This window comes from Rhineura floridana, chromosome 4, assembly GCF_030035675.1.
Source record: "Rhineura floridana isolate rRhiFlo1 chromosome 4, rRhiFlo1.hap2, whole genome shotgun sequence".
NCBI lineage: Eukaryota > Metazoa > Chordata > Lepidosauria > Squamata > Rhineuridae > Rhineura > Rhineura floridana.
In genome coordinates, this window is record NC_084483.1 from 137,702,797 (window position 1) to 137,727,469 (window position 24,673).

General features: G+C 40.3%; 1 protein-coding gene across 1 annotated transcript in view; it reads left to right on the forward strand.

The window, feature by feature from the left end:
- The first annotated feature begins 1,806 nt into the window (after window positions 1-1,806).
- RYR2 (ryanodine receptor 2) overlaps window positions 1,807-24,673 on the forward strand; it is a 725,812-nt gene continuing 702,945 nt past the window's right edge. The window contains exon 1 of the mRNA XM_061624580.1: window positions 1,807-2,031. Coding sequence (XP_061480564.1) covers window positions 1,984-2,031 — 48 coding nt within the window. The 5' untranslated portion in view covers window positions 1,807-1,983. The remainder of the gene's footprint in view (window positions 2,032-24,673) is intronic.

Below are 24,673 nucleotides of genomic sequence, written 5' to 3' on the forward strand. Positions count from 1 at the left end.
GGAGAGCCAGGGAAGGACTCCTCACAGTCTGCTCCCCTCTCGAGATAGAAGAAGGAACTGGGAAGGCGGGAAGGAACTGGGATCAACATCCTTTGCATATCAGTCTAGCAGGAGGGGGAGAGACAGCAAGGATGAAAGGACAGGTATAGCCTGGCAGCAAGGAGGTCTCCCTAGCTACCCTTTTTAACCCCATGCAGCCTCAACCCACCAAGTTGGAGTTGAACCTCATACATTCCAACATATGGTTGGGAGCCAAGATAGTCATAGCACTTCAAGTTCTACATCTGTGACAGCTGACATTCACCAAGTCAGCTTTTAGGCCATGATGGTAAATTGAATTAACTGTGGCTGGAATGAAGCAAGCATTGCATACTGATAATGAGCTAAGTCCTGGTTTAATTCAGATCAAAACTTTCATTTTCCCATATAGATTTTCTCCCAATGCAAACACCAACTTCAGGGAAGGGATGTTCCTCAGGACTGCAGCAGGGGGAAGAAGGATTAATATCCCTCCCTGCCTGCTATGATCCCGGTACTTATCACTCTCCCCCAGACTGAAGGTATTTGCATTTTTAAAACCTGCATTTACCATCACATTTAGTTTGACCCTAAAGCTCTGGTTTCCTTAACTATCCCAAAGGCAAGACCCTAGAGTGGTGGTGATTCAAGCTGGCTTTTATCCAAAGCAAATGAAAATGATGGAAGTAAAGCCAGCCATTTTGGGTCTTTTGCTGGTTTCTACATTTTAGAAGGTTGGGCATAGATTCCTATTGGACAAGCAGTGGGTTCAACCACCTTTCCGTAAGGCATTACTAGACGTTGTTTGTACCAAATTCAGTAATGGATATTTATTGAGAAGACTGAGAAACATGCCAACAGCTGGAGTTGTACAGTGTTTTAACATACTCCCTTTAACTTATTGAAGAAAACAGAACTAGATGTCAATATCGACTTCTTATTAAGGTTGACATCTGCATTGAACAGGGGGTTGGACTTGATCGCCTTAAAGGCCCCTTCCAACTGTTATTCTAAGGTTGCCATTATCTTGCTGTCCATGTAAGGCTTTAATTTGTTTAGTCATTTTTTTTCTGTCAATGCAGTGTGATAGATTCTTCAGACAGATCTTTTCCTCCTTCCCCGGCCTGGTAAGGTTCCCCCTCCCTCACACAGACCTTTTGTGTGTTTAACAGCTGCATGATAAGAAGCCACTCAACAAGTCCAGCTTTAATCAACACGAAGATGCAGTAAAGGGAAAAGCCTGTCCTATTGGTTTTCTGCCAGTCATACAGCCGTTGAGGACACAGGAGCCCCGACGGGGGGGGGAGGCAATTCGCTCAGCCAGTTGTGTATGTGTGTGTGTCTCTCCTGTCACTGCTAACTGGGCTTTCCTAATTAATGGCCACTCTATCAAACGTTGGCCACGTTTGCCGCCTGCCTGTCCCTCTCGCTGTCTCTGCACGTAAACATGCAGTTCTTCTCTGCTCCTGGCGTGTCTATCTTCCACGCCCCCCGCAGGGGTGTGGAGGGAGAGGCCACAGAAGCGTGCGTGCGCTCGCTCGCCTGTCTGTGCGCACGAGATGGCCAGATAGTGGCGCTGTACCTCCGGTTCGCTTTGCAGAGGGAGCCCGCTGCAGTTCACCTGCAGTAGTGGGGGAGACACCGAGGAGCTCCGCCCCCGCTGCCCCTGTTAATCACAGCTCAGCCCTCCCCATCTCTCCATGCGCTTGCACGAAGGGAATTGGGCTGAACTGCCAATCTGCTGCAGAGAGGAAGCGACACGTTCGTCCAGAGCCGCGCTGGGGTTGCTGGCTTCGGGTCGCTCTCACTTTCTTTCCCTGAAGCACCAGCTCGGCGTGGGAGCATCTTGCTCAGTTGCAGCCTTTTTCTCTGTCCTCACGGGAGTGCCGCCTCCTTCGATTGCCGCCACACCACTTGCCAACCCGGGCACCGGAGGCAGCAGAGCCCGGGAGGCAAAAGAGAGCCATGGCTGAAGTGGGCGAAGGCGAGGACGAAATACAGTTCTTGCGAACTGTAAGCATCTCGTTTAGCTTGTCTTCCCGCCCCCTCCCCCGCCTTCCCACCCTCACCTTAATGTAGTGTTAGTACTGGTGGGGCGGGGTGAGGGGCAGACCGTTGGGGTGCGACACATTCAGAATGGGGCTATGAGGGAGACCTTGCGCCTGGTGGGAGGGAGGCGAGTCAGGAGCCTTGGGGCTCCGACAGATTAATTGGTGGGGATATCCTGGGTCCAGGACCCATCTCAAGGCTTTTTGGGAGACAAGCTTTGCGTGACGGGCATCCCGAGTAACTGAGAAGCCCCCCGCCTGCCTCCTTCCCTCTAAAATGTGGGAGGGGGTTGTGGCGGGAACCTCGCAAGGACTTTCTCTAACCCCCTCTGCTCACCTGTGTCTAGGGGGACATTTTCAGAAACAAAGCTCCCGCTTTATATAAGTGTCTCAGTCTTACAGAGATGCTTTGGGAAGCTTCCCCCCGGGGGGGTTCTGGAATAAGGAAGATCCTCTCTAAAGGATGTTTGTTGCTCTCAGCGGCTCCCCCGTTGAAATATGCTCGCTGGGGATCATAGAAGAGCAGTGGAGGAGCAGTGGGTTCCTGCCTGTAGGTTGAGGTAACGGCTCTCACAGCCGGTGTGTCTGTGGAAAGGTGCCTACTGACATATCTAGCTAGCAGGGCGCTAGACGAGGATCATGTTTTTTCCCCTCGTGCTTACTGTGCGGTGACGATGGGAATGAGTCGTAGTCAGGCGCTTTTGGTGTCTTTGGCTACTCTCTCTCTTCCCCCCTCCCCGCGACCCTTAGGTGTAACGGATTCTTCCCTTAAGTAATTTTACATGGACTCAGAGTGAAGACCATTTCCCACAAACACTCTTTCTCCCTCCTTCTGATTTTGTTCTATCTACTGCAGATATGCCACCAAGCAGCATTGCTCAGCCAGAAAGCTGCAACAGTATTTTCTGGCAAGGCAAATAAGAAAAGTGGAGACATTCAGTTCTTGTCTCTGAAGGACTGTTAGTAATACGTTGGTGTCAGCAGCACCCCGTGTTCTTAAATAGAAAACATTTTAAACTGCTGAACCGTTACTTTCTTAAATTTGGTGTTGTATTAAGACTGCAGTTATGGCTTATTCTGAAATATGTTTCTAGATAATACCTGTTTTTGTTAAGATGTCCCTAGTGATTTTTATGCATACAACCCTTGCAGGGTATTACAAATATGCCTTTGCATTCATATGATTTTAGGAATAACCTACTTTAAATACTGGACATTTATAGACATTGGAAATGATGTGATGTTGCACTGGTTTCATTTTTATATAATATGATTGGTACTGAAAACAGTGGGGTGTGTGAAAGTGCATGAATAAAAAAGGAGAATAACCCATGTTAGTGATATTTGGGTCTTGTTCTTAAAATTTTACAGTAAATGGAGGTCCTGTTTGGGAAAATTTTATTTTGTTATCTGCTTAATCAGGGATTCCTTGCACATCTGTTCTATAAATGAATATTTATGCTTCAGAATAATCAGTTCAGTTATTATGTATGTTGATAGTGTAACTATAAAACAAGAAACTTTACCTTTCCTAAATATGTCTGCTTCTGAGATACTTGCTGAGACCACAGTAATCTAAAACAAATAAGAGGATTTATGTAGGTGAAGTTTTCTTCTTTCCTACTGTTTTGGTTGGCCCAAATATTCTGGAAGGCTTATGCAATTACAGGCTTGTTGCAGGTTTAAATGTATGTGAAGATCATGGAGGTGGTGTTATCAGAATACATAATAGAAAAAAACTAGTAACATGCACGCTAATATCTCTGGACATATAAAGTAATGTTCCAGCTACAGCACTTGACAGCAAAAGCGCATTACGTAAAACCACTCTTCTGGTTGTATGTGTTGTGCTGGAACTAAAGTTCTAGAAATGCCAGCCAGGGATTATTATTTTTTTAAATCCTCAGAATGTTTCATTGATAACATTAATGACCTTGAAGGGGACAAATACAAGCAGTGGGAAAATTTTAATGTAGGATTCTTAGAGGCCTGGGTAGAAGATGAATTTCTAATAGAAAAGGAAGGTTCCTGTTGCTTTTGTTTTCTTCTCTTCATCTTATTGTTTATTTGTGTGGACGTGCATCAATTTAACTATACCAAAAAAATATATGTGGTGTACCGTGGTGCTGGAATTGTATTAAAAATGGCACATAACAGCACTGCAATGGCATAAACACATTGTTTCTGTGACGTAGGTCCTATTGTATAACTTTTCAAACTGCTTCAAATACACTTTTTATACCCTTAGAGTTATTATGGTTAATGATCCTGGGTTTAAATCCTGTCTCACCTGTTGATTCACTGTGCAGCTTTGGACGAATCCCAAACTGCAGTTAACCTAAAATGGAAGTGGAAACTTCCAATTTCCACCTTGCAGACACACTGGAAGAAGACTGGTGGAACACACAAGTCTGGGGCTGGCTCTGGCTTGTTCTTGTAATACTAAACCATGATTTAGCACTACATCTTAAGATATCAGTAATGAGGTTTTCCAGAATATTTGAATCTGAAAATTTTCTGTTTTTTGTAGAAAATTTCTCGTAAACATCTTCTGGGAAACTACCCTAAATGGATTGATATCTCATTTAGCAAGCATGTTAGACTTGTATTTAGCAGACAAAACTAAAACTACACCATGTTAATTTAAAATTCAGTATAAATATCTCCAGAATACTTCTAATAGCCAGAAGTATGTGGACTGAAACATTTGAGGGAGGAAATTCAGAAAAAACTCTTTTAAAGTGGTGTTAACAGATTCAAAGCTTTACTTGGAAATTATTTTTGTTGGAATACTTCCAAATTTTTTGACATGATGGCATACATTTCCTTTATTAAAGAAAAAAAATATTGTTGCACGCCTCACCAATCTCCGAGAGCTGAGGTTTCTGGGGTCCCTGTGCTCCTCCAGGGTTTGGTTTCCTTTGGGAAGAAGGTCAGCGGAGACTGTGGTGTCTTTATGAAATATTGTTTATTTATTTACACACATTCCAACCTAAGCTTAGGATGGAGGGGTTCAAGGCATCAGCAGTCCAATATCCAGCTTTCCCATCAGTGTTATAGGAGGCACCCCAAATGCTATGGTGCAGAGAGCCAGCCTTTCTGCCTGCCTCCAGTCCCCAGCAAATCTTCCTCATGACTCAACACAAGCCTCTCCTAGCAGCCAGGAGGGGGGGGGAAGGCTCTCCTGAAGAGTTTCAATGACAAAAGGGTCTTCCTGGCCCATTCACCAGTTGCTAGGCAACTGATAGACCCATTCTCCTACCTGGCCACTCTATTAGCTTAACAAAAGAGAGACTCATGTTATGTTTTGTTACGTTAATGTTTATTTATACCCCGCCTTTCGGCCAAAAGGCCCTCAAGGTGGCTTACAGAAAAAGTATACAAATATAAAAATACATCAATAAGGCAATACATTGTACAAAAAATTAAATAGCAAATAACATTATATCAAGACAAAATATCCAAGAAGGCATTCTGTCTCGTCTGAACTTACAACTATTTCAAGGGCGGCACACCAGTCTGAAACAGCAATGGCCTGCAACTCAGGCCAAGAGTAGTACAGCTTAACGCTGAGGGTCTCTGTCTACATGCCCTGGCCCATGACAACAACGACGATGCTGGTAGAGTGGAAGCAGGGTGGCAGCAACTGGCAGGCCAACCAACTGGTCTGGCCAGTGGGCCCTCCAACGCCGCAGCAGCAGCTCCCAGGCCTTGCAGTCCTGCAGCTCTTCCGGGGCTGTGGGTGCCACTGTAAGTTCCCCTTGGGCTGGCCAAATGACTCCCCGGCAATGTCTGCAGGTGGAGCGAACAGACCGGGCAGATGCAGACCCCGGTCGGCCCATTGAGGGAGATCTCAACGAGGTGGAGGTAGAGGGCGCCCTGCTTGTTGCCGTGGCTCATGCGCTGCCCGAGGAAGTTGCGCTGGCGCTCTGACCAGCAGAGTGAGTTCCTCATTCCAAGGCACAGGATTCCAAATCAGAGGCTGGAAAGGGGACTCACAGGGATCATCCATTCCAACCCCAAACTCATAACAATATGATGACCATGAAAACTGCTTAACATACTGCTTATAGCATACCTAAGGAGCAGGCATGATATATATTTCTGACAGGTGGTGATATGAAAAAAAGTCCATTATAGCTTTGAAACTGAGTGATAATGGCCCAGTTTGCATGTCATGGTTAACTGTAGTTGTTTGCCCTGAATGTGCCTATCTGGGCTGTTTGTGCCCTCTTCGTTAGTGTCTGGAGCAGCCTTTCCCTACCAGTGTGCCTCCAGATGTTGTTGGACCACAACTCCCATCTTTCCTGACCATTGGCAATGCTGGCTGAGGCTGATGGGAGTTGTGGTCCAACAACACCTGGAGGCACACTGGTTGGGGAAGGCTGGTCTGGAGGAAACAACCCACTATTCCTGGCATAGCATTGCATACAAACCAGGGACTGTGCTTTGTTTCACTCCTCATAAGCACAATTGTAAGCCAAAAACAAATTTTAGTTACAGATCATGGTTTTGTTTGTTGTGGGCAGAGCTAATCATGATCGCCGGTTCAGATGCAAAGAAAAACCAGGGGTCATGGCTTCTTTCCTCCTAGCGTGAGCAAGAAGGAGCAAAGTTTGTACGAATTATACGTACAGAGTAAACCATTTTGTTATGCCTTACTTTGATGTGAAAATGCCGCTATTGTATCAGTGCACTGTTTTACTAGTTAATTTTGTGAAACAATGCATTTTTTTCTGAAAGGAGAAATACAGCCGGGGAAATTTTTGCATCCCACACTAGGACAAAATCAGTTTCACTGCTTAGAAAATTATTATTTTTCAAATATTGTGCCATGTTAAATGAATAAAATAGTGTTATGGCATACATAGGATATTTCTTTCCTGTATCATTGAACATATGCTCTGTATTTTGCAGTATTTTCCTCATGACCCTAAACTCTCATTTGTGAATAAATCCTATGAATTTAAAAATGTGTTAGTTGGAGTTGTGATGAAATATTTCTGATCTAGGTCATTGTGATTTATTTTTATAGGAATATCATTTTTAAAAAGAGGAAATGAAAAGTAAATGGAACAATCTATTCAGAAATAATGCAATCTTAAGCATGCTTTTTCTAGATCTTTTGCTGTACATTCTAAACATTTCTACTCACATTTCTTTTCACCAGTGTGCTTGGTATACTTTTGAGTAAGGTTGCAAGAAGCCATGTTGTTTTCTATAAATGGTCTGCATGGATTTTGTAAAAATGTGTTCACTCTTCCTTAAGGCAGTTGTTGACTTGCTTTAGAAACATGATTTGAATTGTTATGCCTTTATGAAGTTAGTTCTCTTTATGCGTATATGTGACGCCCTTCCCTGGCTCTCCCTGTCAGGTTCCTACCTGCGCGTGGCTACTGCCTGTCACTAGGCACCACCAGGGACTCCACCAGTCCGGACTGTCCTTTATTTTATTTTTTCTCTCCCCGCTCTAGCACAGATCTCAACAGATCCCCCTGCTAGGCAACCACCAGTCACGTCCTAATACTAGTATTCCCAGAGACTCTGAATACTGGTATTGTTATTCTCTTCACCGCTGCCACCATTTGTTACAGTTTCCCTTCAGCCTTGGTATTTACCTCACCCTCCCTTCTGGTCTGTGAAACCCCAGCCAAGGATCAGGCCTTTGGTAAACCAAATTAAGTATTTATTAAATAACACAGATAACAAGCTAACAAGATTTCTTCATAAGGCACATAAGCATATGGTTTTATCTAATACTAATCCGAACTCCACCCCCCTCCTTCTCCACTCTCTCCTGGCAAACAACTCTCTAAACCCTACCAAGCAACCCACTCAGTTCACCTCATCCACCACCACCACCTCCCAGATTCCACTGTCTCTCTTCCTTTTATACGTTCAGCCATTTTAAACACTCAGCCAATCATCTAGCATTCTACTCCCCCTCCTCTTTCACTCCACTTACCATGTATCTTCTAAACAACCAACACTTACCATATATACATTAATATAGGAACATCACAGTATACACTGTAAATTTCCATTCATCAGGAAGGATATTGTTGAAACTCAAAAGGTGCAATCCTGCGCTCTGAAATTCAGTGCAGTTTACTTCTGAGTAGGCATGTATAGGATTGCACTGTAAAGAAGTTGTTTAAAATTATGTTCTGTATTTCTTTTAATTTGCTGAATGTCTGGATTTCTTCTGATAATGGAAAGGGAGAAAAATGAAAGTAGACCCTCCCCCTGCATCTGTAGATTTGTTTTCTCACAGTAGAATGCAAGATTTGTGTCCAGCATACCTACATAAATAATTTAACCTAATGTCTACTAATAAAATGAACAACCAGTGCTCTCTAATAATTTAATGTACTGTTTATGCTGCTTACCATTGTGTTAAAAAAAAGAGAGAGTAGTGATAGATTTTTCCATTGGTATGAGTTAGTGAAGTTCTGCTACATATAAAAGGCTGCCTACAGGCTAATTTGCAAGCAAAGCTTGTACTCATGATACTTATTGTTCTCTAAATGTAACCTTCTGGAAAATACTACACAAATCTTTGGAAAGACCCTCAAGTTGACAATATAGTGTGCCCTTTACTGCGACATTGCTGAAGGGATTATCTTTGTGGTTTAACTGATGATCCCCTAGTGCAGCAGTCCTGGAGAAAGTATATGTGCTTCCTGAGGTGCATTTTATGTTGATTCTAGTTATGTGAAAGATAAATCTAATTGTTTCTTTGCATATTTGAGTTTTAAATATAAGATTGTAATCCAAAGAATTGAATTAATGCTATTGATTTAAAAATAAGAGCAAAAGTACCGTGTTTGCCACTTGGTAAATAGTGTGTCCTACTTAGCCAGTGTAACAGGAAAAAAACATACACGTCACTAGCCAAAAGATTGCTATGACTTTATTTCTGCTTGTGGATTTGTGTAAGAACTTGAGAACTGGGTTTCATTCAAAAACACATACACACAACCATTCTAATTGCATGTCTCTTAAAGGTGCAAGATGATTATTGAGCAGCAGGTACTGTCATTCAGTAAACTTAAGTAAGAATCTACTACATGTATGGGGCCTTATCTTTTGTGGAATAACTTCAGTCAGAATAGTGAAGATGTGTCTACAAGCATTAAGTACATAGCTGAATATGTTAGGAACTAGTTGTACGTGGGGCTTGTCTGTCTATAGGTTTTTTGGGGGTGAAAAGCTGGAGGGATATAGAATCGAAATAAACATATATTAGGTAATAATCATGTGGTCAAATTGTTTGACATACATTCATTTAGTAGCCACATATTTAGTGGTCAAATTGCTTGATGTGCATTCTTTCTCTAATTGTACCAATATATATTCCCCTTGGCTGACATTACCTGCTGCTGCATTGTTGCATGTTTGTTGCAAAGAATGTGTTTTAGTCTTTGTCATTGCAAAAGAACTCAACAACAAACTTTGGTTGTCACTGGTAGCTTGTTTGGTAAGAAATAAACTGTAATCCTGGGTTATGGACTTCACTGCATGCCAGACTCTGGTTCATTTCCTGGCAGCGCAGCAGGAGCAAGGGAGATGTTCAGCATTCATATTAAACCATAGATAGTTTTTAACTATGGTTTACTGTGACAAGTGAGCCAGGCCAGTTTATACAAATTTTGATTGAGAAAAGACATGGCAGAGTACAGCTGCTATATCAGGAAACAAAATATGAAATATTCAGATAAAACTGTATTGAGACTGAATGTGTATTTAACAGAAGCCAATTTTGTCATCTTCCTATTCCTGAGAAAATAGTAAAATGCACAATTAGTACCTGAAAACCCATGTTTATATACTTGGAGCCACATTGTAAAGCTGATAGTGATGTTGTTTCTCAGATTATCACTTGCTCTATTGATAATGGTGATTGGGAAGCCTACAGCATCTGGAGACGAGTGACTGAATACCTGAACTACCAGTTGGTCCAACAGGGCTGATTTATTTAATTGTTGCTTTAAACCAAAGGTGGGGAGAAAGATTTATGGGTAGTGTCATATTGCTTAGTCACTAGATGACACTGGATTTAAACCCTCTGTATGCGTTACTCACATTTAGAGGGCAAGCATGGTGAAAGGGGCTACACTTTTAGCAGCATCCCCAAAGTTGTGCTCCTCCTCCTGCTCTTGCCATGTTGAGGATAATGTCTGCAGCAGAGACTTTTCTCTATGCACAGAGGCTCCTTTCATGATTTAGAACCTTGGCAGATTTCCCCTTTTGAAACTGAATGTGACCAGGTTAGACTTTTCAGCAACTTTTCACTGACACACATGTTGAGTTTGATGGCGTTGTGGTTACTGTTTCCCACTGGCTTACAAACAGTGGCATGTTTCACCAGGTAAGAACATAAGAAGAGTCTGATGGAGCAGGCCAGTGGCCCACCTAGTCCAGCATCCTGTTCACACAACAGCCAACCAGATGCCTGTGGGAAGCCTACAAGTAGGACTTGAGTGCAAGACACTCTCCTAAGGTGCAGTCATTGGTAGGGTTGGATCTGGAGAAATGAGTGTGAAAATGGGGCTGATGGAAGCTGATTTCCCCCTTGCCCTCCCTCCCAGGTTCCACCCTACTGAAAGGGGTGGGTTGTGGTGCAGAGAGCTAAGGGAGATCCCTGGAAATTGGGCAGGGGCACCTTCCAGAAGCAGATATCATTGAAGGTGTCTCTGCCTGATTTTGGGGGATCCCCCTTCCCCTGCATCACAGCGTACTCCATTAAGCAAGGTCCCTGGCCCTTAGTGAAATCACCCACATTTCCTCTTTTGGATGCCTCCTTGATTCCTTTCTACAACGTAAGATCACCTTCAGCATTTGGGGCAGGGGCTTGATAGACCCCAGTACTAATTACTTTTTGGGCCTGGTTTTATCACCAAGAGTTATTCTGCATAAGAATTTGTTCCTGTTAAATTTTCTAATTTATTAGATCCTGTGCCTTCTTTGACATTCAAAGCAATGGTGTCCCCAACATGCCCTTCTCTCTGTACATTATCATCACCAAAAGATATTTCTTTGTAATTTTTAGATAAATATAAATATACACATAATGGAACGGAACTACCACCAGCATATAACACCTCATGTGCAGGATCTGGACTGGCTGCCAATTTGCTACCGAGCCAAGTTCAAGGTTTTGATAGTAATGTGTAATGCTGTGTACAGCTCAGCACCAGTTTACTTGAGAGACTGCCTTATCCCTTATATGCCCAGTAGGTTACTCTGTTCTGTGGGAGTGTCCCTAGAATATCAGATGCCTGATCCACAATAATTTGGAGCAGGGCTTTCAGTGTGGCTGTCCCTGTTCTGTGGAACAGCATCTCTGTTGAAATATGATGGATACCCACTGTTTATACTTTCCAGAAGCAATTGAAGACCTTTTTGTTTCTGAAAGCTTTCCCAGCTGGGTGAAAGCGCCTCTGCGTCAGGTTTTATTCAGTATTGTCTTTAAAACTATTTTTAGTTTCCCATTTTTTTGTGTTGCCTTTAAAGCTATTTTTAGTTTTTTATGTATATTGCCTTGAGATTAATATGGAAGGTGATTCATAAATCAATACAATTATGTGCTGGAACCCATGTTTTGTGGTTCATTAATTAAAAACACAGTGTAGTTTGTAACATTTCTTAATCCCCTATATATATGTATGTATTTATACTGTTTCTTCAACCATTTAAAAACTTCACTAGGGAAAAAAGACTACCATCTAGTAAATGCCCAACTTCTTATGATATAGTTTGAATACATTACAAAGTTGATTGTTAGTAGTACTGAGTGGAGCAGAACTACACAGTGTACGTGTGAGATTTATCTTTTCTAAGAAGTCTGGTGATTAGAGACATCTGTATTCATAAACCTATAATCCTTTATAGTAATACAGTTAATACTGCTTGTTAACATTTGTAAATCTTCAGGAGTAGTCAGGGAATATTTGTTGTTGGTGTAAAAGTCTTTTTTTTGTACAAGAAAACTATTCACTTTTTGGTTTACAAGGTTCAGTGTAGACTAGAGGGCACTTCTTTTAAGTGGAGCAATGAGAGTTTCAGATTAAAAAGAAGCCATATTCAGGTGTTGGATCTGCTTGCATTCAAAGAATGCATAGAGGGGGAGTAGGACCACAAGTGCAATCCCTGCCCCTTCCAATCTTCAGCATAAAGGTCTGAAGGGAGATTATAAACATGTTCAGAGAAACATGCTTAAGGTCCAGCTTTCAACCTTGGTGTTGAAAACACAAAGGTCAAAAGTAGAACTGGCAGGAATTGGAATGTTGGGAGTGAGCCCAACATTTGAATGTGAGTAGACCTAACACCTGAATTGGGCTCTCATGCTACAATTTATTCATGCTTTTGAACCCCCCCAATTTTTTTTTACTGTGGAAAAAGTCCTAACACATAAAAAGTAACCATCAAAATAAACCCAAGCTTATTTTTATTATAAAACAAAGAACAATACAAGTTTTTAACAAAAACAATTAATTTCTTAATATCAGTCTCATACCACCCTACAGTCTACAGTCTTGCTAATTTTGGTGACTGCTGTAGCAGAATGCACAACCTCCTATTTATAACACTTCACACAGGATTAAGAAATGGGTACCTTGGGGAGGCAGAGTGCATTATAATACATAGTCCATGAGTGGCCCTCCACATACTGAACTATAGCTACCATAATCGCTGACCATGTTGACTAGGGCTGATAGAAGTTGGGACTCCAACAACATCTGGTGGGCCACAGTTTTCTGTCCCCGACATAATGAGAGAGGTCTTCTATATTTAATGCTCTCCAAACACCCAGTCTGGCCTCACATGGCATCTTATTGTTTCCATCCATTTTATATTGTTATGAGCATGGGGGTTAGGATGGATGATTCCTGTGGGTCCCCTTTCCAGCCTCTGATTTGGAATCCCATGCCTTGGGGCTGGCTCTGCTGGCCAGATGAATTTCCTTTGTTAAACAAATAGAGTGGCCAGGTAGGATAATGGGATTATCAGTTGCCCAGCAACTGGTGAATGGGCCAGGAAGACCCTTTTGTCATTGAAACTCTTCAGGAGAGCCCCCCCCCCAGAGCCCAGGAGAGGCTTGTAGTTTTAGTTGTCTGAGAAGAATTGCTGGTGACTGGAGGCAGGCAGAGAGGCTGGCTCTCTGCATCATGGCTATAGGATGCCTCTTGTAACTCTGAATAGGTAAAACTGGATATTGGATTGCTGATGGATTGAACCCCTCCATCCTAAGTTCAGGTTGGAATGTGTGTAAATAAACAAACCATATTTCATAAAGACACCGCAGTCTTCGCTGACCTTCTTCCCCAAAGGAAACCAAACCCTGAAGGAGTGCAGGGACCCCTGAAATCTCACTACTTGGAGATTGGGGAGGCGCGCAACAATATCTTAGCTGGCATAGTTCAAAAACATGGAAGTTCTTCATAGTATAGAGGTATTGCGAAGATAATGTTCAAAACTAAGTCACATTGTAATCCTCTACATGTCTTTTCAAAAACAAGTCCTCTTAGGTTCAGTGGGGCTTACTCCCAAGTAAGTGGGTATATGATTGCAGCCTCACTTTCAGTTGTCTAAACCATGAAGCAAACTTTCTTGAATAACACTAACGTTTAAGTGAATATTTGTACCTTGTATCCTCTACTTCAAGAGTGGATAACCTTTTTTGGGCTGAGGATCACATTGACCCCTGGTTAACCCTCTAGTGCTAAAGTATAAAATTGGATGTGGCGAGAAGTGCTCTTAAACCTGCCTTCTAAAAGGTTTCCCCATCAGCCATTCAACACTATTTTAAATGATTTTAGGTGCACCTTGTATATAAGAATTGCTGCTAAAGAAGTGCCCTTGAAGAAAGACGTTTTCAAAATCTGCTTACAACAAACTAATATTTCTAGCATTTCGATTATTTCCCCACTTTTTTGTTGTTTTCTGCCAGTGGTGCTATCCCAGTTTTGTGGTTGTTTTTCTTATTATTTGCCAACAAAAGCTCTTTCTAATAAAACTTTCAAAACTAACCAGATACATTAGCAATGAAATCATTTGGAGAGGGACAAGAACGAAGTGATAGAGCTCATGCTTTGTAAACAGAAGGTCCCGAAGTTCGACTGACATCTCCAGTTAGAAAAATAAGATAGGTGTGATATTCATTTAAACTAAGGCAAGTAAATAAAACAATAAAAATGACTCCTAGAACAACAATTAGAGGATTTAAAGCTCATTTTAAACAGAAACCTAAATGTTGATGATACTGAAATAGATAGTAATTAAAGGGAATGAAAATAACATAAGAACCAGTTTTATAGCATTCAGTTGTGCTTTTCTATAAAAAGCTTTGTTTACAGGAAAATAACTGATTTCTTTGAGGTTGGTCTTTTCTTTAATAAGCTATTTCCACTTTCACCAAAGTGCTGGTTCATGTTACATTCAAACACTTGCAGGAGTCATTGCTCAGCTAAATGTGTTAACATTTAATAAGTTTCAAAAAGATTTATGCTTTGATCAGGAACTACTTTATGATTTATGGTTGTACAAATTTAAAGGAAGATTGTATAGATCTATTACCAAAGGTTTCATCGGGGCTATCAATGGAGATAATGGCTAAAATGAAAGAATAAAAAGTAAAGCCATATTTTTCATTTGGTTCCCAAGTGATCATTATATTTTAATTATTTTATGAACAAAACTTGCTGAAACACCGTTAACTTTTGTGGTTTCTAATGTTCTAAAATAACTAAAAATTCTAGGGAGAGGGGCTTAAAAAGATCAATAGACAATACCTTTCCTCAGGATTATAGTCTCAAGGATACTTCACAAGGAAAAGGGATTGGGAGGGAAGAGAAAAAAAACATAATTGAACGCTAGTCCACATTTACAACATTCTTCAAATGATGAGCTGAAATTAAAACAGTTGAAGGAGAAAAACAGCCCCAAACTGCTGGCCTCTCAGTTGAGATGATAGAGTGGCCCTGCCCACCCCCCTGCTGCTGCCAGGTGACAGCTGATGGAAGAAAGAGCCTTGTCTACCTGTCTTCTCCACAGAGCTGATGGCCCTGCTTCCTTCACTCCCTCTGCTACATTCTCAAAATTAGCAGATTAAAAGTGGAGATAGATCTTTTTCTGTGGGGATTACACGTGATACCACTTGGGCAAGGAAGTAAGACAGACCTGAAAATGAAAAGTTACCATGCAGAGTGCTCTTAATTCATTTGTCAGCCAGCCAGCCATGCTCTCTTCCAGACATTCCATTTCATTCTCTTTTTACCCTTACGAACAGTCTGTCTGTTTTCTCCCCACAAAGTATACTCATCTTCTTTGGGCTGTTTTCAGGTTTTCTACCCTCTTAACAATTTTTCATACTTCTGCAAACCTTGAAGTTCCCCCATCCTGCTGATACACTCCCTCTTTTGTGAATGGTACCATTTTGGCTACATAAGGATCCACATAAAATATGGTTTGCTGTTAGGTGTATATGCTGACCATAGGTTTCCAATCCCTGGCCTAAAGCTGTGACCCTCCAGATGTTGTTGGATTCCAACACCCATCGGCACCAGACATAATGGTTGATGACATGGAATACTTTATGCTCTCTCATCAGGCAATCTGCTTCTGTATTACATGTGTCTGGCTAAGCTTGTGATTGTGTGTATTTGAGGTTGTTTTTTGGTGTTGCCAAAGATGTGTGCTACCAATAGAGAGTCCTTGAAATCCTTAAACTGAAAAAACTGGGGGAGGGGAATGCATTTTTGTCCAGGTTCTATAGGCTAAGTCCTGAAAAACTGAGAGGAATTAATAATATTCTCAAGCCTATAATTATCAGAATGAGAACATTACATTATACATTTATTGGCTGTGATTCAGAGCAACCAATAATAGTGCGGATGTTCTCTGTGGTTTCCTTGCCCTCCTCTCTGCTTTTGCCCTAGCAAGTCTCAGGGTTAAACTGGGGACTGATTTGGTGGTTGTTTTTTTTTTAATGGCAGACACTTCCTTCACTCATGGACAGGCTTTTCTGGATGTGTATGTGAGGGGGTGCTCAAGTATGCTCTTTCTCTGTTTCTTTTTGTCTGTGCGTGTGATTGAGAGAGAGGCCCTTGGGCAGAGAGAGCAGGAAAGATGTGCATTCGAATGGGTGTACTGTAGCCATCTTGCATATTTTTGCTAGTACTGCTCCCTGTTATTAGACAGCAATAGCCCCTCTCTCTGTCTCTCTGTCTCTCTCTCTTGTGTGATCCCCACAATCATGCCCAGCAGGACATAGGTGACTTCCCATGGTAAGCAGGAAGTTTTCTGGGTGGAGGGGAAGCAGCAATGACTCTCTCTCATTTTGTGTTATGCCATGCCACCCTAGCAGCCATCTTGTGACTAGTGCCTACAGCACTTTCTCAAAATTTGAAATGTGATTGCTAGTCCAAAAAGGTTGGTGACTCCTGTACTCCAGTTCCAATGAAGCAGGACCAGGTGCCTGATTTCTCCCTCTCCTGCTTCTCTCTAATATGGGTGTTGGTCTTGAATGTTCTTGTAGAATATTTGTAAATATTTTAAGACAGGACAGTACATCACAGTAACAAAAACTTTTGTTATGTTGTTCAAATGTTAAAGTGAAAAAATGAAGCTACTGTACAATGTTAATATGCTAGCACATCCAAAGAGGTGTGCATGGGATGTATCGATTCATAATATAATCATGCTCCATAGGAATAGTAATCTTGAAAGTTAACTACAACTTTGACTGTTGTTGCATCCATTCATTGGTTGCATTTAGATATAAAGCTAAGCCGTGGCTTATTGCTACATGAACAAACTGCAGCGAGCTCTTATGGGAGGGCTGTAGCTCAGTGGTAGAGCATCTGCTTTGCATGCAGAAGGTCCCTGGTTCAATCCCCAGCATCTCCAGGTAGGGCTCAGAGAGATTCCCTGTCTGAAATCCTGGAGAGCCGTTGCCTGTCGGTATAGACAGTTCTGAGCTAGAAAGACCATAGGTTTGACTTGGTATAAGTCTTCCTGTGTTCCTGTGCTTACATGCTTTCTCCCTCTGATGGAAGACTTTGGTATTGTGTACTGTAAATTTCTCTCAAACTTGGCTTGGCATATCTGACCTCAGGATTATGGTTCAGTTTCAAAACATGGTCCTGGATTAAGATGCAACCACAAATGAAGTTGAAGGGAAATGCTGCCAAAATCCTCCTGGTTGTATGGGAGGAGAATATGGTGGAAAGCATATGAGCTGATAGAGTTGCTATGGTTCATTCATTTAGCTGTAAACCATGATTTAGCATTATGTCTGAATGCAGCCACTATATTACTAATTAATTTTATGAAACAACACATTTATAGAAATGTAAAAGCTTTTCATCGGGAAAGTTTTCATTATAGAAAAAATTCTAGCCCATGTCATGGTGGGTTGTATTCAATGTACCGCTACGGCAAACATTCCATTACTGCAAGGATTTCTTCTTCCACAACAGAATGCCCTCTACACAATAGAATATCTAGCTGCAATTCCACTTACCTGGTAATAAACCCCTTTCAATTCAGTGGGACTTTTCAGTAGACATGTGTAGGTTTGCATTGTAGATGCATCATTATGAGATGTCTATTGAAGAGAGAATTACAAACATTGGTTATAACTCTGGGGTTTTTATTTCTTAGTCTTGTGTATAGAATAGAGATGGAAAACTCAGTTTCGGTTCTCTGAGTTTCTCATTTTTCCAATCTTAAATTGAGTTCTCCACATTTCTGCAGCATTTTTAAAAAATCCTCATGAACATTCTCCAGCCTTTTAGTGCAAATTTATTCTAAGAAACACATTTTTGTAGGGAGCTTTTACTAATGTACACATTTTTGCAAGCAATGTCTCATCATGTAATGCATTTTCTATGTTATTTTCACTCATATATTCATTTTTATGGACACTTACTCCTAATATATGCATTTTTGTAAACATTGTTTGGTTGGTAAACTGCATTGCAAAATTCAAATAATTGCAATTTTTGAAGAATGGCGGTATTTTGGTTCTCATATTATTTCGGAAAGTGCAGATTTTATAGATTCGGCTTCAAATGCGAACGGAATCAAATTGCTTGCCGATTTCTAGTATAGAATAATGGCTACTGAGCTAACTTGCCCCCTAAAGGAGCATGTTTGCTGTCTGGAAGTTTGTCTCGAATGAGCTTTGTCATTATAAGGTAAAGTAGTCTCTGTGCACAGAGTGCTCTCTACCAGCTAAGACTGGGGGATCAGCTATGACCTTTCCTGGACAGGGATGGCTTGGCTATGGTGATTCATTACTTTGTGGATACAGGCAAGACTTTTCTAATGTTTTTTGTGTAAATGCTGCCTTTGGAAGACTGTTTGGAAACTGCTTTTGTTGTTATGTGCCTTCAAGTCGATTACGACTTATGGCGACCCTATGAATCAGCGACCTCTAATAGCATCTGTTATAACCACCCTGTTCAGATCTTGTAAGTTCAGGTCTGTGGCTTCCTTTATGGAATCAATCCACAGCTAGTTCAAAATATAGCTGCTAACTGGGACTGGACTAGGTGATAGGATCACATTGTTGAAATGCCTGCACTACCCCAGTTTGCTTCTGGGGAAACTCAAAGTGCTGGTGCTTCCCTTCTGTACTACATGACTTGGGTTCTGGGTACCTGAAAGATTTTCTATTCTAATGTGAGCTTGCTTGTATTCTTGGGTCATGTTTGTGTAAGAAACGTGGTTTTCCTTAAGGGAAAAACCCCCTATGAGACCCCAAAAATGGTCTCCTGTGGAAGACCCACGACAGAGACAAGTGTGAATCAATTTTAAAAGCTTTTATTTCGTACTTGCAAGGACGGGTGTCCTGCCAGAAGGCAGACACACCCAAATGACATTGGTACAAATCTTTTATCCCCTAGCCCGACGCTTCATGCCCTCCCCTGTTTTCCCCATTGGTCAGGTACTTCCAGGGTTCACAGCCTATCAGATCTGCCTGTCCCTGTCACATGAAACTCCTCCCCTGTTTACATCTCCCACTCCTCAGTTTTAGGCTACCTTATACCCTTATTTATTATTTCCCATATATGGTATATTGCTCCCCTCCCCTCCTCATTAACTAAGCATAAAAACTCCCTTTACATCAAGCAAAGCAATGAAGGGCTAAAAACATCAGCTGAATTAGTCAAGTGTAAATCCCCTTTCTATTTTGAAGTGGAACTTGACCACAAACTGTCTGTTCTGGCTGCTTTGTTTGAACTTCAGACAGATGTCCTATTCTAAGAAAAAGCCCCTTTTCTCTATCTACGTTAACTCCAGCTTCTATAGAATTATCTACTGCAAACAGTCTATTAACCTATTAACCATTTATTCTTAACAATAAAATCACATATTTTATTTATCCTTAGAATATTCTGAAAAAGCAACATTTTATATACATTTCTCTCATTTGGAAGTCCTCCCCCAAGTGTTCCAGCTTCTGAAGTGAGGTAGTAGTAACTGGAGGAAGGGCATAGGTTGCGGTATTCCACTTAAGGAATGTCCACAATAGGGAGGATTGCCTGGTACCAGCATTGATGTGCTTTGGGTGCCAGGTGAAGACTTTATCTGTTTTCCCCCCCCCATTATTGTTTTCTCATCTAAAATTGCAAGAATATATACACACACACATCCTGGAGGAACTGCTCATAGTCCATCAGTTCAGTTCAAACAAAAAAAATACCACTGTTCTGGAAGAGTTCATAAGTCTGAGCAGCCTTGTTCCGAGGCACACATTCCACAAGGGTCTGTGTCTAGCTGGTCGTCATCTGTCAACTCCCTGCCATTCATAAAATATTGGAAGGAATCTTTCAGTGTTGCACTTTATATTCTTTGATAAATTTCAGTTGACCTTACCATATGCTTTATTTGAATTGTTTGCTTTGTTTTTAATATGACTTGCATTGCATTAAAATAAAGTGAAATAGTGTTTTGTTTACAACAGTTATGCAGGTCTAAAATTATCATAATCATAATTGGTTTTTTGTTTGTATCCTACTTGCCCATAGAGTAATCATGCTCAAAATGGATTGTGGAAATATAAAATAAAGGTTAAAACAATAAACAGTTTACTTCCGGGAAGGGTGACTTCGCTTGTGCCTGCTTTTGGGACGGGCTCCCGCCTCAAAAGAAGCTTATTCAGATATAAATCAGTCAGAACTTTTTTTTTTTTGACTGATGAAATTTCTCCCGGGCAGGGGGAAACGTAGAGATCAACCTCAAAAGCCTGTTTTTGTTGGGAGGACTGGATTTCATTAATTTATGAGATAAGGTCCAGCCAACAATGCCGGACGGACTTCCGAACAAGCTCTATCTGTTTAAGCGATACGTTTATCTTTTCTTTAAAGAGAGAACGGACTAACAGGCAAGCACCCTTCTTTCTATTATTTTTTTTACTTGGTTTAAATTGTTGCAGCCAAAGGAGATTTGTCAGATTGATCGGCTTTGGACAACTTCTGGGTGAGCTATAACTCTTCTCTGTTATTCACAAAATTAACAGCTTATCTCTGTTTCTGTCGCAAAAAGCTGTCCTGGAAGTGCATTCTAAAGATATAAACAGAAGAGGGATTTCTATTCCTGATTTCTATTCCGAGGAATATTATATTGTCTGGGACTATTCTCTTTTTGGTCTATTTTATTTTGACGAATCTGCTTCTTCACAACGCCACTAGCTGTTTTGATGCTGGGAACTAAATTTGTTTCGCATTCTTGAACATAGAGAGATAAGGCAGGCTGCTCTGTTTATACTGTGATGTCATCAAGCCTGGAATATTAACCCAATTGTTGCTGAAATAAGAAGTGGTTCTTCTTTATTTTTGTTTTGCTTTGTTTTCGTGGTTTTAAAAATGGCAATCAAGAAAGTGGCTGAGAATCTGGAAGTAACTATGTTTCAGAAAATAATGGATGAGATTGAGATAACGAAACAAACCCTGCGACAGGGTAGTAAGGAGCTGAAAATTGAACTGAGCAAAATGACGCAGGAGCTTAAAGAAATAGGGGATCCTGTGAGAGAGGAGAATGAGATCAGAGATGAGAAAAGAAAAAATAAAGGGAAGATACAAGCCCTGGAGATTGGAACAAATGTGGAATTGGAAAAAGATCTGGAGTTTATGGATTTTAGAAATAAAATCTACTGTTTGGAATTTAACGTTATCTCTGAAGAAATTAATGAAGATATTAGAGATAAAGTTATCAATGGCTTGGATAATCTTCTGGACTGGAATGACGTGATGGAGTTTGATATAGAGAAAATCTATGGAATTAACTGCAGCCATGTGACAATGGAAAAACTCTCAAGAGATGAGCCAGTGCATTTTGTAAAAAAGAAGAACACAGATATGACTTTACAACAGTATTTCAGCAACTTATTCAGAATGGATGGCAAGAAAATATTTGGGATAGAGGAAATTCCCATCAGACTCTTATTATATGACTATGGCTACGACAGCAAGATTATTATGGAATACTGATAATGGAAGATTGGACACTGAAATTACTGGACTTAACAGGACTATTGAAGATGGAAGATGGAACTAATAGGGATAATGGAATAATGGCTATTGAAATTATTGAACCTAACAGATTTTGATGAGATGGATTAATCGAAATGTTTATTTGGACTATGGTTATGACAATAAGATTATTATAATTATTAACAAGATGGATTAATTGACATGTTTATTTGGAGAAAAATTGATAGATATATTTCTTAAAGAATTGAAACCTCTCTTTGACTTTTTGTGGAAAGAATAAAGTAATGTTTATGAGATTTGATGATTAATTAAGATAACTACTGGAGGAAAGTGATTTTATAATATGATTTAAGAGACAGGATTGTTATATATTGTAGACCTATAACTGATTTGATCTGTGACAAATGGGAAGTCAACATTTTATTTTTTTTTGTTTAATTATTTTTGTTTTGTTTTGTTTTTTGTCTTTGAATGTTTTATGATTTTGTTTTGTATGTTTTATGAAAATTTGAATAAAAATTATTGTAAAAAAACAAACAATAAACAGTTTACATAAATAGCACCATTCAAATTTACACTTTAAATAATAGTAGTAGTAGTATCAGAATAAAATAACTTAAAAGGGCAAATCTTTGAACATAAAAAGACTGTTGAAACACATCGTTTTTCAGAGCTCCCCTAAAGTAGTTTTACTGACCTCACTAGGGAGAACATTCCAAAGTTTCAGTGCCACCTCCGTAAAGGACCTATCCTGCCTATCAAACCAATAATGGAGATGGGACAGAAAGCAGAACCACTGAGACTGATCTCAAAACTTGGGTACGTTCATTTGGGAAAAGAGGGTTCTTTAAAGCCATTTAAGGTTTTAAAGCCTAACAGCAACACTTTAAATTGAGCCCCCAAACCATGGAGCTATATGGTTTGATCTTTGGTGCTCCAGTCATATTCTGGCAGCTGCATTTCCTACCAATACAGTGGCAGTTGAATTGTCTTTTCAAAGTTGGCACCATGTAGAAATCATTGCACTAATGAAACCTGGATTATAACTAGGACCTGAGTGAACAAGGCTAGACCAAATTTATCTTGGAAAGCTGGTGCATTGACTAAAGCAGTATAATGTGCTCCTGGGCCACCATTGCCACCTGAATGTCTGTGGAAAGCAGCAGATTGGGAACACTCATAAACTGCATACCTGGTCTTTCAAAGTTAGTACAACTACATCCAGAAAAGGTTTGGGAACTACAGCTCCATCCAGAATACACTAAGCACCTAATCTCAGATTGGCAGAACACAACTGAACACTATATCCATTACCTGGTTTAAGTTTCAACGTGTTTGTCCTCATACATTTATGAACAGACACCAGAGAAGTACAACTGTGTACTATCAACATATTGATGACATTTCAGTACAAACATCTGGATAACTTCAACCAGACGTTTTGTGTAGATCAGCCTTTCCCAACCTTTGGGCTCCCAGATGTTGCTGGCCTACAATTCCCACCATTCTTGACCATTGGCCATGCCGGCTGGGGCTGATGGGAGTTGTAGTTCAGCCAATGCTGGGGACCCAAAGGCTGGGAAAGCTGAAGATGTTAAAAAGAATAGGAGATGAGATGGCACCTTGCTTGCCAAAGGTTTGGGTTCAACATTAGTCTCCCAGCATCCCATCTTCTGGGATTCAACCATCCATGAATGAGCTGGTGTATGATAGACAAATGACTGTTGCAAATTGAAGTGTGAATAATCATGTTTTGTACAAATAATTTTTTAGCTAAAAAAATACAGTGAATGCAGACCTTAAGTAGTTGTTTAAAATGTTTTGAGTAGCTAGTCATTTTAATGTTTTATATTGCTTTAAAATAGGTTTATGTTGCTATACACTGCCCTGAATCTCATAAAAATTTCCCATAAAGCTAACTATAAATACTTGAGAACTTATGAACATAAGAAGAGCCTGCTGAATCAGACCTAGTCCATCATCCGGTTCTCCCAATGGCTAACTAGATGCCTATGGGAAGCCTGCAAGCAGGACCTGAGTGCAAGAGCTTCTATGTTGGTATAAATGATATATTACCTCTTTGGAATACATTCTAATCTTTTTCATGAAAAATTAGAAATTTAAGATTGATTGTGATGCAGACAGTCTGAATTAATTGAACTAAATAGTTGTGTTTGCAACTTTGTAATCACTAAGATGCCACACTGTCAATGTTAGTAATTGCTCAAAAATCTGTCTTGGGATAAAGGAGGAAACATACAGATTAAAAATGGAAGTTCACAATTGTATTTGCAATATTTTACATTGCATCCAATTAGGGAAGAGGATCCAGTACCGGTTCGAAAGCATTCCATCAACCTAGTAGGCTGGTATCAATTTGAATTCATTATTTGTCCACAAGCTGTTCCTTTTACAATCTGTTTTTCCCCTTGGGAAAAATATTGATATTAAAATTGATATTTTTAAATGAAATATTGATATTTTGAAAGGAAATGTCAATAAATAAAATGAAGTATCAATAAACTGAAGGAAATATCAATATTAGTGTCAATATTTTAGATGCAAGCTTTTTTTAAACAAGATCCATTTCTGAAAATTGCGGCAGAAAATCACTACCAAAAAATCCAATTCACAACAATAGCGAATCATAAAATTAATGGAAAATCCGTTACCAAATCTGAACTCAGTAGAAGTGTAGCACATCCCTGTTTCCAACACAATATTAAATTGCTCCTATAGAATTTGCACTCAGAAATTGGAAATATTGAGCTAATATATAAATAAACAGCTTTAGTAGGTTTATTTTGTACTTCCATCCTTTAATGCACTGTAAGCAGTGGCACACTTTGGTAATTTTAGACTCTGAACTTAATGGTCTTATGCCCTCTCTTCAGATGACAATGTATATTATTTCAGTTACTCCAAAAAGTGGTAAGGCAGGACCAGGGCCCTCGTGATCATTCTATAGAATGGGCTTTCTACTTCTGCCCCAAAGTCCTTTCCTGATGGCACCACTGAATACAAGGAAGTAATATAATTCCTATATAAGATATTATTGAAGGCTTCATCCTTGTTGAGCTTATACATTCCTTGGGAGCAAGAACC